Raw genomic sequence first — 19400 nt, 5'->3', positions numbered from 1 at the left:
TATTATGCCAATTGAAAGCGTATCCACTCTGCTCATTTACACACTTTACGGTGTGCTGAACTTTGAGCGGTGACGGTGATAATCGCGCGTTGTTTTGTAGCAGGCAAAAGATTGAGAAGCTTGGCTAACAAATGGGTTATCTGAGCAGCTATAACGCGAAAACGAGGTAAAATCACCATGTGCTTAGCGAACCAGTGCCACGGTGAAAGGGAAACAGGGCGCGCGGGACTCCTTTTCTCCCCCGTCTTGGGTCCAGCTGCGAGCACTATAGTATATCTACTGGGAGTACGCCGAAGGGATGGGTTCTCTTTTCTGTAGGCTGTAACGCAGCGTCTTCCTTTTTGCATCGGCGAGTACGGCCGCACGAAATGTACCACGTCGCTCACAACATAAGATAGTGTACAGACGCTGAACCAGATCCTCCCGTCGAGATATCAGCTGTTCACGGGCACATAAATATGAAGTACGCGACTCGTGCGCTTTGCAGAACCAACGGCGTACATGGCGCATCTGCATCGACAGTCTTGAACGAATTTTTGACTGCTTCACGATAAAAGGATCGCGTGACAGGCTGCTTACTACCTGTGCGCACTGTTCCATCGTTCAGCGCGTACAATGTCTTCGTTTTTCTTTCTCCGAACTGTTCATCTCCTAAAGGATCATGGACAGCAATATCTTTTTTCTGGCTTTTATTCTTTAGTGAACTGATCTGCGCCGGATAATCACTAGATGAATCAATTACTGATCCGACCCGACGAATAATTAATGACAACATCGTTATTTATAATCAGCTCCAGTGTCGCTATAAAACGAGCGCCAAAAACCGTACGAACCGAGCACCGCACGGTCCGCACCGCGACGGTCGCAACTGAGCGCGCACGTGATCACGTGCGTGGGCTCACTAGCCAGTGACGTGTAAATGCCCACACTGCGACCAATGCGCAACGCTTTACAACATGACATGGGCTTGCGCAAGCACACCATAGCTCACACCCATAACCCACTCCACTAACAGCGCTGGACCCAGCGCTGCCTCTGGGAAGGCCGCGCTGTCCAGTTCCCACTCGACGGACCAGCTCAACCTGGTCAACCGAGCGAGAAAGGCCGCTGGACTCCTGCACTGAGGGGATCACGCACTGCAAAGCGAAGTAGCTGCCTGCACTCGCTTGCTCTTTTGTATAAAGTTTAGTCTCCCTCTGTCTCTCTTGAGAAGCACGCTTGTTGGACTGCCAGTAGAAAAATTTATATGCTAATGACGGACGTGGTGCAGTCTTCTTCTTTTGATGGACAGTGCTGCACCGCTCACCAATGCCTCGTCATGACGATGTGTTCATATCAATGGTGGCGCACGCAGGACAGCGGAGAGCATGGTGAGGAGTCAGATGTGAGCAGGCGAGCAGTCCGAAGGGGGAGCGAGGAAGGAAGCACAGTTCATCCCATTGTGCTCCGCTCAAGCACCACGATATATGACGCGAACAATACTCGCGGAGCATGCAAAACGTCACAGAGCAGCCAAGGAGTCACAGAACGCGTCAAACTGACGACAATGACGTGACGACTGCAGTTTGAGGTGAGTCCACGGACTAAGGATCAGCCGCTCCGGCTGACTTTAAAACAATATTAAAATATGTTCAAAGCAATTAACGTACGCCATTAATGCTCGGTCAAAGGTACCTGTGCAAATCGGGGAACCCAATAGCACAAACATATAGAGTCAAATTTAGTGTTAGTGGTACTTCAACCCTTATCTCCATGCAAAATTTAGTCCCTGCCTTTCCATCGCTGCATGCAATTCTCTGCATAACAACGCCATTGTAGAGTATTGTAGTTACCACGAACTTCCTCGCTTCGATGAAACACCAGCAGAGACAATGCTGTAGTCAATAAATACAATATTTATTTATATCACAAAGGCGTATAGGAGCGCACCAAACACTCTTGAAATGGGTACCAACTTTGGCATTGAGAACGTCCTTGCTTGGGCGTTCGAAATAAAACGTTTAGTGTACAAGATCAAACAAAATGGAGACGGAGAGATATACCGCACAACACAAAAACTGACAATCATAAATTTGTCGCAACATGCGGGAAGAGATTCACTGGACTGCGATGACCACGATGACCTATGTCATGGCTCTCAAACTCACGTCAGTTGTCGGGTCACATACACAAAGGGGCCACACTGCAGCCTTCTTGGGAGAATTTTGATGGCTTGTTAATGCGAACCAGGGTTCCTAAAGGTTAAAAGTAAACGCAGCAGAAAGGCAGAAAAAGCGAACACAGCGGCACCAGCTGCTAGACCGCTTCAAAGGGTATGCTAGTTAAGTACATCCATGCCTATACATCCCTCCAGGAATTGGATATGGTTCAGGAAACACAAACAAGAGCTCGGCGAGCCACGTGCGGTCAGTGTATTTGAGACACCTAATATATGCGAAAGGTGACCGCTCCAAATAAATTGTTTCCCCTTGGTAGGAAGGCGATTATATTCTAATGTTTTTGCTCAATCACGGCGAGTGGAAACAGAAAAATATTTGACAGTATAATCTGAGTACAAAATCGCTTCAACATTCGAATGGCTATGATATTTACTTAGCGGTAATGAATGAAAATTGGATGCCTGGAAATTTTCATCGCTGTGAGAAATTGCACATTTTAATAACCAAACATGGATAACGTACAACAGCAAGCTACACATGATCGGCTGCTATTGACAGTGTAGGTGTCACTTGTTAAGTCACTCGGGGAAAGGAAACCAAGACAGTTTACGAAAGCCCGCTTTTGTATGGCGGTATTTCTTTACGCATTGTGAGCACTTCGTATTATCCGATTTTCTTCCTTTTCTTTATAAGATTTTTGCTTTACAATGCCGTGTCATGTTCAGCATTCTTATCGGCTGAGTGACGAGACCCCTTCATCTTCTGGTTGCTAACTTACAAAAACCTATATATCAGGAACATTTATACAAACAGGAGTAGCCTTCACAAACCTTGCAATCAATGACATATTTTGTGGAAATTAACGAAACACACTTGGAGCTCATTAAACTGCAACTACAGGAAAAAAACAGCAGCATCAAAGCTGGAATGTAATACTTGAAAGGAAGCTCAAAAGAATTTGCCTGGCAAGTTGTTCTCGGATTCGTTTGCGCTGTGGCAACACAAAGAAAGAAAAAGTGGACGGCCAAGCAGTAGTTACTAGATCTTGTAGCAAGACTGATCTCCGATGCAAACGTAGCTAGCACGCAACCAACTTTCTCCAAATTACAGAAGCAGTGCAACGAAAAAAAAAATTGGAACGGTAACAAAGAATGCCATAACGGTTCTGTTGGTATACATTCTTATTTGTGAACAGCAAGGAAGGAAAAAATACAGAATGGAAAGTGTGTACAGGGTGTAAGTGACAACTGCAGCTTGACGAGGTATCATCTGCACATGTATCTTCCAAGATGCAATTTTATCCGCATTTATATTGATCTGACAGCGGCGCATCACATTTCTAGCACATCGCATACATGTAAACGACGGTAATGCGCTGAGAAAGCGAATTACATTGATGTGCCCGGAGAGGAGTAAATTGACACATTAAGTGTACTTACGCGGTGCATGTAAACGATAGCGCATCGCACCGAGGGAAAGAAGAAATGTGAGACGGCTGCCGGTGTGTGTGTTCTCTGCTCACCGGCGAGACACACTCACCAGAAACAGGTTACGGCTTGTTGCACCACATGTAAACGCTATCGCATAGTATTATTGTGATGTGCTAGGAACTGCGATATGCTACTGTCACATTCATGTAAACGTGACTAAGCCATGTTTACATAAATGCGAACGTAGCGTATGGCGTATTGGACTGAGCAGTATGCGCTTAAGTGACAGTGAGCCCACGAGGGAGAGGACGCCAGAAAAATAAGGCGGGAAGGAGCGCCAGAACACATCTGGTGGAAAGGGCTTTAAGTTGTGCAATGCTCTTGTCAGCGTTACGAATGGCACCTCGTCATTAATGTTGTGACAAGGGAAGTGCAGGGGAATCAATGAAACCCATAGCTTTATATGTTCAATGGCAAAAACCGGCATATCCATTCATTCACTGTCTCCGCATCTAATTTTTAGTGAACATGTACAGGGTGTCATGGCATTTAGTTTAAATAAATTCCTTCACAAAGAGCAGACCACTTCTGTTGTCGGAATGTGGCCGCTATTGTACCCTGGAACTATGATTGCAGGTGTCCGCTTGCAGCAAATTTATAAGGTCAACATGAACACAGAAGATCTGACATGCTACGGCAGTGCAGTGGGCGCGACATGACATTTGGTACAATGTGCAAACAATTATTCAGGCAACAAAAACAGCAATTGAAATATATATTGGAACATACAAAGCGACAATGAATTACAAGTCACTACACTGGTCATGACTCAAGTACGCTGACACTGAGTGCTCATCTTGTTGTGTGGGGTTATGTTTCGACTTGCTTGCTTGTTCACGTCATTTCTGTCCATTCATTAGATGATCTAATGTTGTGAAAAGCAAAGTGACAAACTTTACTAACATTTCCATTATCATTAAATAAATCAGTCAACATGCTACAGCAACACGCATGGCTCCATGGCTTCACACCTTTTGTGACAGAGCATGCAGCCTATCGCTATGTACCACTAGCCATCCAAAGCCTTAGGTGGCATTGTGGCCACCGACAGCATAGAAGAAGGCCTTGTTACAGGTTTTGAACACTTTCGAAGGCCAGCCTAACAATTGCAATAAGTGACAGTGAAAATACACCATGGTCATATACTCGAGAGTTTAGTGCAGTTCGAGTTCTCATGAAAGAATGGATAGTACAAGGACTGTGATAATGTCTGAACAGTGCATAAGAATGGGATGAAACAGGCACCACTGGTGCTAACATGCAACTGTAGGCCTCAATGAAAGACAATATACAGTACACAAGCTATGCGACAAGCGACCAAATGGTGAACACTCGCTTATGTAAAATTATGCACACATTATTGTTTTTATTTGAAGCAGTCTGTTGCATTTGGGCCCCAATGGTGTTTGCTTTTCCTATCAGACTACAAATGAATAATTATTGGGTCAGCTTATTGTTGGCTCACCAGAGAGCAAAGAGTTCATGGTGCCGAGACACTTCCACCTGGTAGTAACAGTGTGAAAGCGACAATTCTAAGGCAACCTATTTATAATCCCTATGTATTTCTATATACTTCGCAGCCTGCTCGTCCACTATCTTAGCTTCTATTGCAAACGTCTGAACAGCACATTTATGTTTAGGAACAGACATCACAATTTACTGCATTAGGCAAGGAAACCTATCTCAGAGTAAAGAATGGTTGTGACATACTTTCCTTGCACCGTTTCTCTTGAACACTTGGGATGCATTCCTTGGAAATGACCAAACTAAGGAACGCCAAGAATATCTGCATTTAGTTCTAGTTCCACAGATGATATACCCTGTGCAATGCTTTCATCCTATAGCATCTAAAGATGGTCATATGGTTGGTAAGGTTTTCTTTGATGTAACATTGCACTCTATTAGGTGCTTCTTGAATGAGTCACAAGTGTTCATCATCAATTCGACTCGAAAGTCCAAATTTGTTTTCACTGAAAATTCAATAGCCTTTCCCTGTGGCATAAAATAAAAATGCAGATATGTCCAAGCGTTCTGTTCCAAACCTCAAGAACACAACATTTGAAACACACAGTGTCTTGATATTCTTGCACATTTGACAGAGACTGGTCCTCCCAGCAGAAAAATAGTGCGTGCAAATATTTGACAAGGCCATATCCTAGGCCCAGCGGTGTATATACAAAGATATGTCTCGGCGAACTCGACGCAAGCTATTTCCATCTATGCAGTAGGTCAGTAACATGCTCTATATTTATCCATTCATTTACAATGCAGGTCACACCAAAGCAAGCTAACTCCCTCCCGAGAGTGAGGCGATGGTCCCAAGAAAAACACTCGAAACTGAAAGCAGTATGTACGCGTTTTACAACATCTCTCCTTTCAATCAGACAACAGGCTAGAAATAAACTTGATACTAACACTGCGGATGTTTTTGGATGCAATGAACATGTCTTCCACCTTTAAAAATACAAAAGTTCTTTGCTGAGCCAATCTTACCTAAATGGAAACCTTAAAGTCTTTGACTCTGAAGCAACCAGAGGCAATGCAATGCTGATACGCTGGCTCACCTAACAACAAAAGCAATTTCACGAATTTGCATGCAAATTTACATCCAGGGGAGTTTTTCAAGTGCTTTCTGCCAGCAATTTACATTGCAGATGACATCATTCTAGCTGTCCTGTTCTACACAGTATACTTCCGTTAAGGTGAACCCGATTAAGCCACATTTTTGGATGAGAAGAACCATGTGTGAATAGTCGCCCATTTCCCACAGACCCAATGCAAAACAAAATCTGCTTAACAAACGACTGATTTGGTTAACCTTAACTCCTGCAGCCGACTATAGCCTGCAACTCTGAGATGCTCAGATAATCCAATACGGAGACTGCATTGCTAGCTACACACAAGAAGCAAATGGTGTTTCTGTGCACTTAAGAAGCTACACCAGCATCGATGATCATGTGGATGCCTGTAGGGCTGATGTCATAGAAAATAATTGAGAAGGTCCCCGACTCCCCCCCCCTTCAGGCTGATAATTATGGTCAGGACACTGCTCAGGAGCCACAAGAACCAGTGGTGTTCAAGAATGGTGTATATGATAATGCCCTGAATATTTTGTTGCATTTCTCCCACATGAGAACACCAAAGACCTTTTAAGCAAGCTAGCTGAAATTTCAGCTTTTGTGACAGCGTGCAGATTTGCAGAGTGCCAGAAGGCAACATCTACTCAATTGCCAAGACTGCATAAGGCAATACTTTCTATGGCATTGTTTGTTTTGGTTTTAATGCTGTTTCATTTACTTTTTTATGCAATGAATATTTCGGTTCACCAAGAATAGAAGATTTACAGTTTTGAGGATGACTTTTATTCGGACAATCTTTTGACAAGAACATATTTTGTGATCTCTTCGAGTTCATCTTAATGGGAGTCTACTGTGTTTCTGAAATTGAGGAAGTTACTAGGCCTGCTAATAAAGATGAAACAAAGAAGAAACTTGGAGCACATTCTTCAAGCATGTATGCATAATTTCAAACATAGTTTAGCGAAATAATGGCACACAAGAAAAGAGCGAGAAACCATGTTTCAGTATCCACTGGTGCAATGTGAAACATGAAAGCACTGCTACAACAATGCACCTGCTTTCATTACTTCAGGTGCACCTGCATCAACTGGTGCAAGAAACCAGGACTAACCAGTGTCAAAGTGCACTTAAATATAAATGTCTCACTAGAAGGTTTGTAACTACACAGTGCATTGAGTGCTCCCATCACTAGCGTGAATGCACATCCACAAACATGCACACACACATTACAATAGTGCACACACAAAGAAAAAGGACACTTTCACAAAAGGAGCCCTGAAACGAATACAACATGTGGAAAGTGAATGTAATTATCAGCAGTGCGTAATCTGCTTTAAAAGAAGGGTGGCACCTGACAAGATGAGACAATGGTGCATTTATGTAGGTGATTCACAATTATTTGTACAGTGCAGGAACATGAGAAAGAGAGGAGCAGACATACACACAGTGCCTGCCTGCCTGTCTATCCTGTATTCCTGCACTGTAAGTATAATGACGGATTGTCAATTAGCCCAACTTTCCATGTCTTATCTTGCGTGCAAGCTGTCCATAAACTGTTAAACAGGGGCAGAAGTGTACAGGTCGCAGCCTCTCTCACAATTCTCATGAAGCACTGTACAGAAGCAGTAAAACATATCACCTCGGCAACATGAGAAGTGCTAGGCAAGAACTGGGTAGCCTGGCATTCAGACAGATTAGGCTCAGACATGCACCACTTTCCAAAAGTGCATCCTTGAAAAGGTGCACACTGGGCCATGCTGGTGCTGCGGTACTGGTGTTTAGTTTGTGCTGCATGAGTTGTAAAGACCATATCGTAGAGCTCTCGCCCTCATTCTCCATGTAACCCTCATCACCAGGCCTATGCAGCCAGATGGTGAGTCATGTGGGAGATGGCCCCGGTTCTTTATGAAAGAGCTGTGCTTTTTTCCACGCAACCTCTACACTGTGATGCATTCGCTTCAGGGTCCTTCCTGAAGTAACTCAGGTACCTAATGCCATTGACAGGTAAACGTCACATGGCACCCATAAAGTCCCTTTATGCCTTAGACCACTTGTCTCAACACTTCTGAGCGGCATGGTAGCCACATTGTCGGTCGGGAGCACAAGTCGTGCGCTTGTTGCCGCTGACGCAATGCAACCCCGAGAGGCAGACGCTACCAGCACAAGTGGAAGTGGCGTCTTTCAGACGTACACACACACTTGTAGAAGTGAGAGAAAAAGCGGGCGAATACGGGCTGTCTGCACGCGGCAGGTGGAAAGCGCGCTAGGAGTCCGCGAGTCCTGAGCTGACCACCCTCTTGAGTACCTCCATGAAGAGCGTCCGCTCCTGCCTCTCCGAGCGGAGCCGCAGCTCGCGCTCCTGGCGCTCGATCTCGAAGCGCGCCTTCTCGAGGGCGAGGCGGTCCTCCTGGAGCTTGAGCTTGGCTCGCTCCAGTTCGAGCTCCTCGCGACGCAGCTTGAGCTCCTTTTCGCGCACGCGCATCTCCTTAGCCTGGCGCGTCACCAGGAAGGACACCACCTGTGTCGGGAAGTCGGTCCCCTTCGCGGCGTCGCCCATGGCGGCGGCCACGGCGAACTCCTCGAGGCCTCCGTCGTCATCGGTGAGAGCACCGCCGCCGTTGCCGGAGAAAGGCGATCGGCCATCGGCGAGCCGTGGCCGTTTGGCCGAGGACGATGACGTGGAAGAGGTCTGCTCCTTCGTCGACGTGCCGTTCTGCTCGTGCTCGACGCTTCCTGCGTTCAACGAGCGCGAGAATGAGAAAGCAGTGCAAAAGTTAGCACAGGACACTGGCGGTATAGTGTCTACGGGAGCTGCAAGTATGGTGATTCATCAAGGGGGGCGGGGGGGTTGATAGGCTGCCCATGCATTTGTCCTCCTTATGGTACCAAATGGCTTTGGGCATTGCAAGTTGATCGTCCGGAACAAAATATTGCGCTATAAATGTAATAATTATAAATGCAACAATGTAACAAGAGGAGGAGGGCTGTCCTTCCAGACCGTTCTACCAGAGCATACAAACCTTCACGCGCCCTAAAGATCTCGCGTGACAGCGTGTACGTCTCAAATAACTGTAGTTGGCGGTCAGTGATGAACTCACCGCGCAACTTAGTCGGGCGACATCACGCTCCCTCTACATCGGCACCTCTGTATCGGCGGTGAAAGTCCTACCAGCGATCACGAAATCGCGCGAACGAACCACAGAAAGCTATTTACTTTAATACTAGACTATCATTTTTACACTGTTGCCCTAATTAGCGCGCTTTGTGTAAAGCAAGCATTTTGGCTGTTACGTATTGCTACAGGTGAAACAGTTCCACCATATGTATAATATACTGCCTATGTTGTATTTTACTTGTCTTCACATCAAGGAGGTTAAAGAAAAACTGCCGGAGTGGAGGGAGCGCCCGTCAAGCGAAGGCCCCGTGTCACCATCTTGCAGGGGGGCAAAAGCACACCAGTCGCCGCAGCTTATGTGTTTCGGATCGTCGTATCTTGCCGCGCGCGGTGCTGTGCGGTTCCCAAAAAGTGCTAGCGCGCTCCGGTGCTTTTAGAAAAGTTGACATGTTAGCGTTATCCTTGTGATTTAAATAAGATTGCAGATTAGCACGGCCTTGTTCTGAAATAAAGGAAAATGTTATATTTCAGGCTGAAAGGAAACGCCGCCACCAAAGATCCGAGACCCTCTATGCAATGAGGATGCTAAATCACCGGCAACACCGGATGGTAATGAAGATACTAATGAATACTATGCTTGTTGCACATCCTGCTATTTCTCTTGCTACGTTTTGAGTTTTAATTGCTTTTTGTTCTGACAGCTTTCATGGTGTAGGATTGGGCTTGTTGGTAAAACATGCTTTAAAGTCTGAGTAACAGCACAAGGAAAGCAGAGGGGACAGAAGAGAGAACAGAGCACTAACTTCCAACAGTTTATTTTCTTTTCAGAAAGCATAGCAGGTTGGTCGGAATAGACAAAAAATTGCGGTAATCCCATACATGCATAGAATCACGCACAATCTGAAAAAGGTCCCTCAGTGCGTTAACGTCGAAGTTGTCTTCTCTGCCCCTGAAAAATTAGGCAACCTTTGCAAAATGACCATCCCAGAATCTCGGCCCGAACGAGGGTGCCTTATCACACGCAAGAACAAATTCATAGATTGCACAAACAACGTGGTGTATCGGATCCCCCTGTCCTGTGGTAAATATTACATCGGACAGATAGACCGATGCGTTAATGAATGACTGAAAGAGCACAAGTACAACGTTGACCACGCGAAACAGGGTTGGCTTTCTGCCCACTGCTGCATGTTTGAATGTAAGCCTAGATACAAAAAAAAAAAAAAATGTAGTATCATTGCAAAACACAGTGATCGTGTCACGCGTGAAATAATCGAAGCGGGAAAAATTCAATGTTTAAAGGGTGGGTGCATCAGCGCCCCCTCTGTCGCGCTATCTGACAAGGAAGTCAATTACCTAGGGCTATCGATGCCAAGTTGAATTCTGTATGGCTTTGTCGCGGCGTTCTGCGCATGGTTGGTGCGCTAGTTTGTGGCTTTATAACCTGCTATGCTTTCTGAAAAGAAAATAAACTATTGCAAGTTAGCGCTCTGTTCTCTCTTCTGTCCCCTCTGCTGTCCTTGCGCTGTTATTCAAACTTTAAAGCATGCATTAAAGAAGATGAATAAACACTAATCATTCCGCGAATTTATTTTCCACTTTACGGCAGCTGCCTATTCATGCCGATAAAATGGAAAAATGTCCCAATACTCGCATATCTGCGATCCAGACACCTCCAATATAGCTCGCCTCATCGCCCAGTGTTGTACTAGAACATGAAAATCTGTTAAGCAATTAAAAACCGCTGGAAAAGTTGGCGAGCAGCGCTGCGAAGCTCTTGGCAGGCCGCGTCTTGCCCTCCACAAGATGGCCGCCGCCTGCTTCACCCGAGCCCATAGGCCGGTATAGACGACTTCAACTCCAGCGGTTTTCTTCAACCCCCGTGGTTCACACTCACTCACTGCATAGTACCATTTGGGTATCATATAAAATACTCACGTCGATCCGCTCCAGCGGCTACAAAAAACGTGCAGTTAAAATAGCACACAGTGTGTACAATGAAACCAGAAGACCTCTGTTCCGCGTATTACAAATACTTTTGTTTGATTATTTACGCGCATTGAAAGTGAGTGGCTATTTGGGTTACTAGTATACATAGTCAGTTATAACCGATCGCTCTCTGTACCCATTTTCTTTTCTTTTTTTACCACGTAACGAGAAGTCTTGTGCAAAGCAGCTTTATTTTACCGTCTAAATACAGGATACATATGGGCAGCGACTACTACAATGCAGTCGCCGTCAGTTTATGTCTGGAACACTTTATAACCACAACTAACGCGTTCATGTAGCTGCACTGCCGTAATTATTAATATACCTCTTATCAATGTTACATGTAATATTCGGGCACCTGTATTCTTGAAAAGATGCGTGACAACTTACGTAACCATCGCTTTAACACGCGGCACCCGAGATGATGATGACGAAGAGCTCTGAGCTAGATACGAGCACAGGTGCTATGTCCAACCTCAGCCATCGGTCCTGGCCGAATAACTCCGCCCTAAAGGACGCATGCCGCCAAGCGCAAAATAAACTACAGGCATCTGCTTCAGATGCTTCGCAGCTGCATCTACCGCGTGTAACTCTGCCCTTCGCACACTTTTTGTGCAATTATTACTAATGTATAATATTTGGTGCTGCTTGTCTTGCACGAGTATTTTTATTGTTACACGAATTTCTTTCGTGCCCCCCCCCCCGCGCTGCCGCTTTTCACTGTGCGCAAAACGCAGTGGAAACAGCTCTAGGTGCAGCACCGGAACGGCCCCAGCCACGGCACACGTCGCAGTGCGCCGCCACTCTGGCAGAAGCCAGAGTGGCGGAGTTACTGGTGGCTGGAGTTACTGGCCACGCGACGTGCACTGTCGCGCATTGACAGCCTGCACAGAGCTAGGGACGGTGACCCTAGGTGACCCTCTTCTCCAGCGCCTCCGACAACGCCACCGTTCGAGAAAGGAAGGCGCGCGCCGGCTCTACGAACAATTGGGCAAGGGCGCGCACCCCATATGGCGCCTGCGAGCCCTGACCACGGCCACGACACGTCGAAGTACGCGCGAATATCTCTGGCATCGGCGCGAAACGAAGAACGCCACAAGACGCGCTGGAGCAGTGTACAAGAGCCTTCGCGTGCGAAGAGCTTTGAGACCATTCACAAGTGTGCACCGACGGCTCGCCGTAGCAAGACGGCCGCTCACTCAGAGCGGAGGCAGTCGTTCCAACGGTCCAGCGCCACGAACACCAACGAGTGACGCTGCAGGGTTCGTCAACGGCAGCCGAACTATGAGCCCTGAGCAATGGCCTTCCCGTGGAGGTGACGCCAACACCCCAGCGAAATACGCAGTGCCGTGCGACTCGCGCGCGGCGCTCAGTTCAGCAGCATCTGCAGGTGAAGGACAGCGGCCACCCTCTAGTGCGCGAGGTACGCAGCATACTCGCTGCACTTGCGCACATGCAGGGTGTCAGGGTCCGATTGCAGCGGGTGCCACTGCCGCGTGCGCCGGCAACGATCGAGCGCGCCGACGAGCTATCGGCAAGCGCCCACCAATTGCCGCTCGTTGACGTTCCCCTCAACAGCAAAGACACGAGTCTCGCTGTCCGACGCGACCTCCAACGACAGCACTCCGATCCACGTATAGCGAGGCGGGGGGAAGCTTCCCGCGATCGCCGTATACGTAATATTTCGCGGCTGCAACGGGCGGGGCAGCTACGGTTGCGAGTCGGGCGCGCGTGGACGCGAGCGCGCAGGCTTCGGCCTCGCCGCTATGGACAGCTGCAACGGCTGTGGTGAAGTGGAGGCCCTCCAACACTTATTCTTGCGGCGCAGTGCTTTCAAGGCTCGCAAAACACTGTGCGATTTTCTCGAGCGGTCGGGCCCCTTCGCACGACTGCTCTCCGTGACCTAGCAGTGCCAGTGTGCGGGGCTGGATGATAAACTCTCTCGAAGTAGCTAGACAAGCGAGCTATGGATAACTCTGAAGTAGTCGTTCTGTTGTATAATGTAAATAGTTCTCTTCTTTGATATCTACTCTCTCTTATCCTCTCTTCATGACCTTTTACTTCCACTGCACGATATGTGTCCTAGCCAGGGTTTTAATCTGATTTGTAACGCGGTTTAAACCTGGAGGCAATGTAACGTCATAGCATCTATCGACACGTCTCGTAAGATTGACAAATAAACAATAATTAATAAGATTCCCAAGCAGCATCTCTCAGATGGCCCACCAAGAAGTGATTGCTCGACTTTGACAATCGCCCTCCCATAGTATTTTAATTAGCATTACGGGACTAAAGCAAGATTAAGGGCTTTTTCTTATGCGGCAGACGTGACAGACATTCTTTAAATAAATGCTTTGCCGAGAATCCGACCATTCGGGAGCGTCTAAGTCAGTTTCAAGTTTGTGCACACATAGACCTCATTTGAATGAAGCATCGTCCAGAATTCGAAAGGCAGCAGCAAAAATATTTTCTTTCTCTGTAATATTCGCTATTATTTACTGTGGTTTTCCGTTTCTTCTCCTCTTAAAGCAATGTAATCAAGTACAAGCTTTGTCAACATGGCGGGCTAACCAGGCAAATAGAAAACAGCAGGAAAAGTAAAGACGAGGGAAGAGTTATTTCGAACTGTGTCCAAAGTAAGAACAAGCGACGAAGAAACAGTCATGCCAAAAACGCGCACGTCAAGCAACAATGAGAGAAAATGAGGCATCAACAAAGAGATAAAGAGATGGATTCAAGATATAACGAGGTATCAACAAGTGGCAACGCGAGAGTTAATTCTGATAATTATTTAAAATGCCGTCGAAGGTGTCCGTTCGGCTTTCAAAACAAGTCTGTACCGCAGCGTCTTCGACGATGGTGGACTTTTGCCAGTACATAATTACGCGCTCTATTCAGTGGGGACAGCGACAGGGCGTGAATCGAGACTGACAGTGGTCAAAACATCGCCGGCCAAAAGCAGTCGGTGCTTCAGCTCGATTCGCTGCACATGGCGCACATCGCCAACGAGAAAATGGATTTTTTTAACATGGCGCCTTTTTCCCTACACGTTCTCACACAACCGCCCTCGGGTCATTTGCAAATGCCGTGCCCTGGGCGCTTCACCTTTGAGGAAGCGCATGCAATTTCTGATTGACATCTTGGCGCTTCATCAAAGGTGAACCGCCAAGATGTCAAGCAGAAATTGCACGCCTTTCTTTTTTTGACTCCAGAAGCCTGCCTTTAGGCAAGAGTGCAGTCTTAACTATAGGCGTGAAAGTTGTTTGTAAGTCCACGCGTATATTCTCGATACGAAACATATGTTTCGAGTAGCATCCGCAAAAACAAGCCGTCGAAGACGACGCCCTTGACCGCAATCATGAGCGACAACCATGTACACGTACTGGCTTGTTATCTCCGACAGCGACGTGAACACCAACACCAACCTGAGTGCCAACATGCACACACGTCTAAACGTGCAGCCTACAATGACTCAAACGATGTTAACACTTCAAAAAGATATAGGGTCTCGTGTTCGCCGATAAAGGATACCCGCCGAGTAACCCAGTGGCTTTGACGCTAAATGCGCTACTAAGTTCGAGGTTGTGGGTTCGGCGGCCGCACGTCGATGGGGGCGAAATACAAACAGACGCTCGTGTTCTTAGATTTAGGTGCGTGTGAAACAACCTCAATGTGTCAAAATTAATCCGGAATCCCCCCCCCCCCCCCCCCCCCCACGGCGTGCCTTACAATCAGATTGCGTTTTTGGCCCGTGTAAATCCCCACAATTAATGTTTTCTTTTTCAAACGGCGAACGGCTGGGTATAATTGACCCTTCAAACGTTTAACGAAGGTGCGAGGGCAAACTTGAGAGCTCAGGCTCGAAATGTTTTTTTCGGAAAACACGTTGAACGCTAGCAAACGCCGTCAGAACGTTTGCATTTGCCCTCGCACTATATTACTTACCGACCACTCATTGGTCGTCAGTATTGCGATACGTAGCGTCAGGTGCACTGACTTTCTGCAAAATGAAGAGCGAACCGATGCGATGGCGAAGGAAACGTTTGAGAAAAAGCAAGCGTTCGCAGGTCACGGAATGAAAGAAACGACGCTCAATTGACGTGGGTAGAAGTACAGGCCCCGCAGAACCACACGACACATACGCAAAATGCCTTAACAAAATTTACAACCAACCGAGTTCACTGTCCTATATAGAGAAGCAGTGAGGATATTCGGACTTCCCCCGCGGCAAAGTTCAGATTGCTAAGATAAGCAGTTATTTACCACACGAAAAAAAAAAGAAAAAGAAGCAAGCAAGATATTCCGTTATTATTTGTCTCTAGTAGCCTTCCAGGGCCCAATATCGATTATTTTCCTTGATAGCCACAGTGTTCAGACGAAGAAATTAACAAGCCTCCGTCGTAACTGATATCAGCTCTCTATAACAAAGTTTCAAGCTGGATACGTACCAGTAGTTCATAAGCATAAACGTATACTCATAGCGTAATTTGCTGCAACTTGATAGCACATTACCGCAACCTATACGTTCACGTTCGCTTGAGATGGCTGACAGTAATTACACGCAGTGCTCCAATAAATAGACATCAACAAGACAAGATGACCCCCCTCGCCCCCCCCCCCCCCCCCCCAAAAAAAAAGAACGGCGATATATTTCACTTGCTTGAAAAGTTAAGCTTTCTTGTAAAGAAACTGCACACTTAAGGTGGGGCAGTTTTTCTCTTTTGTAATTTTTTTGTTTCGACTTCCGGCGACGACCGACATACTCCCTGTTGCGGACATAGGGGAGAACGTAGAAGAGGAAATGATGCAGACATTTGTGAGGCAAGCTTAATTTGTCCCGCATCACGTGGTAGTTTTGTTGGTGACGCTGGAAGTATCACTCTTAGTACCGACTTCAGCGTATGGTAACTGAAAGCCGATTATACGGATATTTCATTAAAGCTTACGTGTAAACGAGAGAGGAGAATTGTGAGGCGAGCGCAGCAGGAGCGATCGCTTTCGTGCCAGCTTCACCACGTTAAACCGCTACTTCAATATGAACAGAATTCCAAGCAGTCTCGGGACGCCACCGGAATATTACACGCTGGGTTGTAAGCATCTAGATAGTTACGCCGCTTGCTCCTTCAGGCAGCTTTTCAGTCTAGCTACGTTAAACAATGAATGCGTACATCAAGCGCCACGCTAGCCATAACTGACGATTCGCACTCGGGCGGCAATCGATTCCGTCGTAAACTTCTCCGGACTGATTGTTTTGAGCAGCAGGGGTTCTTTATGCTATTCAACCTGCGGTCTTTTGCTTGCCAGCTGCAACGAACTTTCCCTTTGAATAAATTTGTTATGAATGAGTAGTGTGTAAACACTGTACCAATCTTGGCAACACAGTACACCCGATAATAGTAAAGTTTTGTTTTGTTTTGTTAGGAGCCTTTAAACAGCACCTAAGCAGACGATGCGTTCATTTGGTGGCGTCGCTGTGACGAAACTCCCAACACGCCGCGTCGGAGACATTTCAGCGCACCACGGGCGGGCGCCGGCCGCTCAGGCTCGCTAGCGTCGCCAAGCCTGGAGAACCACAGAGCACGCGGTTGTCTGAGCTTCCTTACAACAAAATAGAGTGCTTAAGTGCGCACCTCCTCGACCGTTGCGGAGGTCATCGAGGCACCATACGGCTAGGTAGGCCAGGTATCGGCGAGACGAGAGCACCCCGCGGCCGCCGCGGTATCCACGATACGTAGTAACATGGCATCGGAAATTGCACGGATGAGCGTTAGGTCATGCGTCACTTCCGGCGAATGGTAATGGCGTTCTTTTCTTTTTCTGTTTCAGTATAGAAACGGCTATTTTTTCGAACTATTCGCGACGCTTTCCCTCGTATCTTAAACGTGAAAGTTTAGACGCACGGAGGCTCCTCAATATCTATAGGCTATTTTAAGCTAAGATTTTTACTCTGTCGAAAATTTCTTTGCCTGCAGTTGGCATGTAAAACCTAAAGGTGCAGATATAACGCACGCTACGTGCGTGCGTGGATGAGAGGAAGAGCGGATGCTCGACAGTCGAGAGTGATGGCGTATTCAAGGCCCCTCCCCTCCATGACGTCTTCTGCCGACCAGCTCGAAAGAGCGCCGTCGATCAAGGGGCTAGCGTTAGGCGCAGTTGGCGTGACTGGCGGCGTTCGGCGCGCTTTGACGCGGCCGGCACAGGAACAGAACACGTCCTAAGTCCGGAGCAGCTAGACCAGAGTGCCTCACGTGCTAGCTTGACTGGCCGGCTGCATGCTGGCTCACAGTTCGGGAGTGCTGAAGGGAGCGTGCTGAGTTTGCGCCTTCGCCAAACGAAAAAAAAAAAAAAATGTGCAAACAAATCGACGACGATTGTCAAGGGAAGCGAATAGCAAGAATGAACAAACTAAACTTTTCCTTGACGAGTCCGACCACCAACCAACCCCGAAAACGGGCGAAAGCAGCAAAGAAAGCTATCCGCTTTGAAAGCGCTCGCCGCGCTGCTGCGAGCCGCGTCTAACGCGCTGAACAGGGATGCCGTCGACGTGACGTATCCGACTTTGCCGGCGGCTACTTGGCGTTGCGCTGGAAACGCCGGATTATATCCGCGCCTAGCACCTTGGTCACCGCGGCGTGTGTTCCAAAATTCAAATGAAGCACATGTGGCACGACACGCATATATATTCTGGGTAGGTTCCTCACCCTGGCGAGTCGTGTACGGCTCAGGCGTCGAGTCCTCGTGCAGAATGACACGGGGCCGGATCTTCTCCGGGTCAAAGTCATCGTCATCCTCTTCGTCCTCTGCTGCCGCTGCGGCAGCAGTGACAAAGCCGCCGCCAATGCGAGAGCTGTATCCACCTGCGCCGTCTTCGTATTGCTGAAGAACCTGCGTGGATAATGATATTGCACGAAAAGCATTGCTACACAATCGCGAGTCTGCCAAAGGAAACGGTAGGCGTGAGAAGGTGTGCGGAAAGCAGCAGGCGGGGGGCTTATAGCAAGTTATTCGGAAGGCTGGTACTCAGTATAGCCATACAACATGGTGAAATCCTGATCGTTAATTATAGAAAGAACGATGAAACTCGTTGGTAGAGTTTGGGACACGTGTCTAGGTAAGCAGCGCAACAGCGCTGAACAATTCTGTATCCGAAATGACGTTGATTGATTGCTTCGGCATAATATATGTGCGACACATCAAACAGCAAGCAAGTAAAGAGAAGTACGAGAAGTCAATGAAAGTTAATTTTTTCTGGTCGGTGCTTAATGCGTTTTCCCGACCTCTGGCAGTGATATAAAGGCTAGTATACTTTCCCCCACCTTTCTATACTTGTTGGTGAAATCCCCTTGCGTCGACACGATATAGCGAATATTCATTACCTTCTTGCGGTTGTGTATTGTTTATTCTCACGCAGATATTATGCCGAAACAGACGACTCTTTAGATACAAAGCCTTCTCCTGTACTCGTTTACTGGTCTCACTTACTACATCTGCACGTCGCAATAAGCAATGCAATAAAGAAATGTACAGAGGTTCTTGCATCAAAGCTTGACCAATTACCAACGCTGCGTGAATCAAGGAGAAACAAAATACGCTGTTCCAGCACTTCAGCTGCGGCTAATAGACGGATTGCGACACGACCCCCTCCCTGCCCCCAAGAGTCATGTAGCAGAGCTTGGCAAGATCCTGGCTGCTCCCCACGCCAGGTGGCAGTGCTTGGTAAATCACTGCACTCCAACGGTTGCCCGCAAAGTGTCCGCAGGAGGAGAAGCCGAGTAGACGGATCTTGACTCGACCTTCGTCAACACACAAGTCTGTGCACCCCTGACTACAGTGAAACTTGCAAGCGCATCAATACACCCCGTTCAACGCTGCCCATTCTTCAATATACGTTTTCGCATTCCGCATCTTCTTAGCGATGTTTCATAACAGTTAACCCCAGATATTCTTCTACCGTAGTCTTTCGTACGCAGAATCCGCACGTAGGCTGCCCAGCGCACATTGACAATGAAGAACGAAACATACCGGCACGTATACTCCCGAATGGCTGCGCTTGAGGTGTCCAGAATTT

The 19400-nt window shown here is 47.3% G+C and overlaps 1 protein-coding gene across 3 annotated transcripts in view; it reads right to left on the bottom strand.

The window, feature by feature from the left end:
* Positions 1-1875: 1875 nt before the first annotated feature.
* Positions 1876-19400, bottom strand: part of LOC126536258 (uncharacterized) — a 39707-nt gene continuing 22182 nt past the window's right edge. For all 3 annotated transcript variants that reach the window (XM_050183155.3, XM_050183156.3, XM_050183157.2), the window contains 2 exons: positions 18034-18217; positions 1876-8961 (listed from right to left, as the gene is read on the bottom strand). In XM_050183155.3, coding sequence (XP_050039112.1) covers positions 8492-8961; positions 18034-18217 — 654 coding nt within the window. In that variant the 3' untranslated portion in view covers positions 1876-8491. The remainder of the gene's footprint in view (positions 8962-18033; positions 18218-19400) is intronic.

The sequence above is a fragment of the Dermacentor andersoni genome, chromosome 4 (assembly GCF_023375885.2).
Source record: "Dermacentor andersoni chromosome 4, qqDerAnde1_hic_scaffold, whole genome shotgun sequence".
NCBI classification, from domain to species: Eukaryota; Metazoa; Arthropoda; class Arachnida; order Ixodida; family Ixodidae; genus Dermacentor; species Dermacentor andersoni.
The sequence above is the reverse complement of the archived record's forward strand: the minus strand, read 5'-3'. Positions and strand labels throughout refer to the sequence as shown.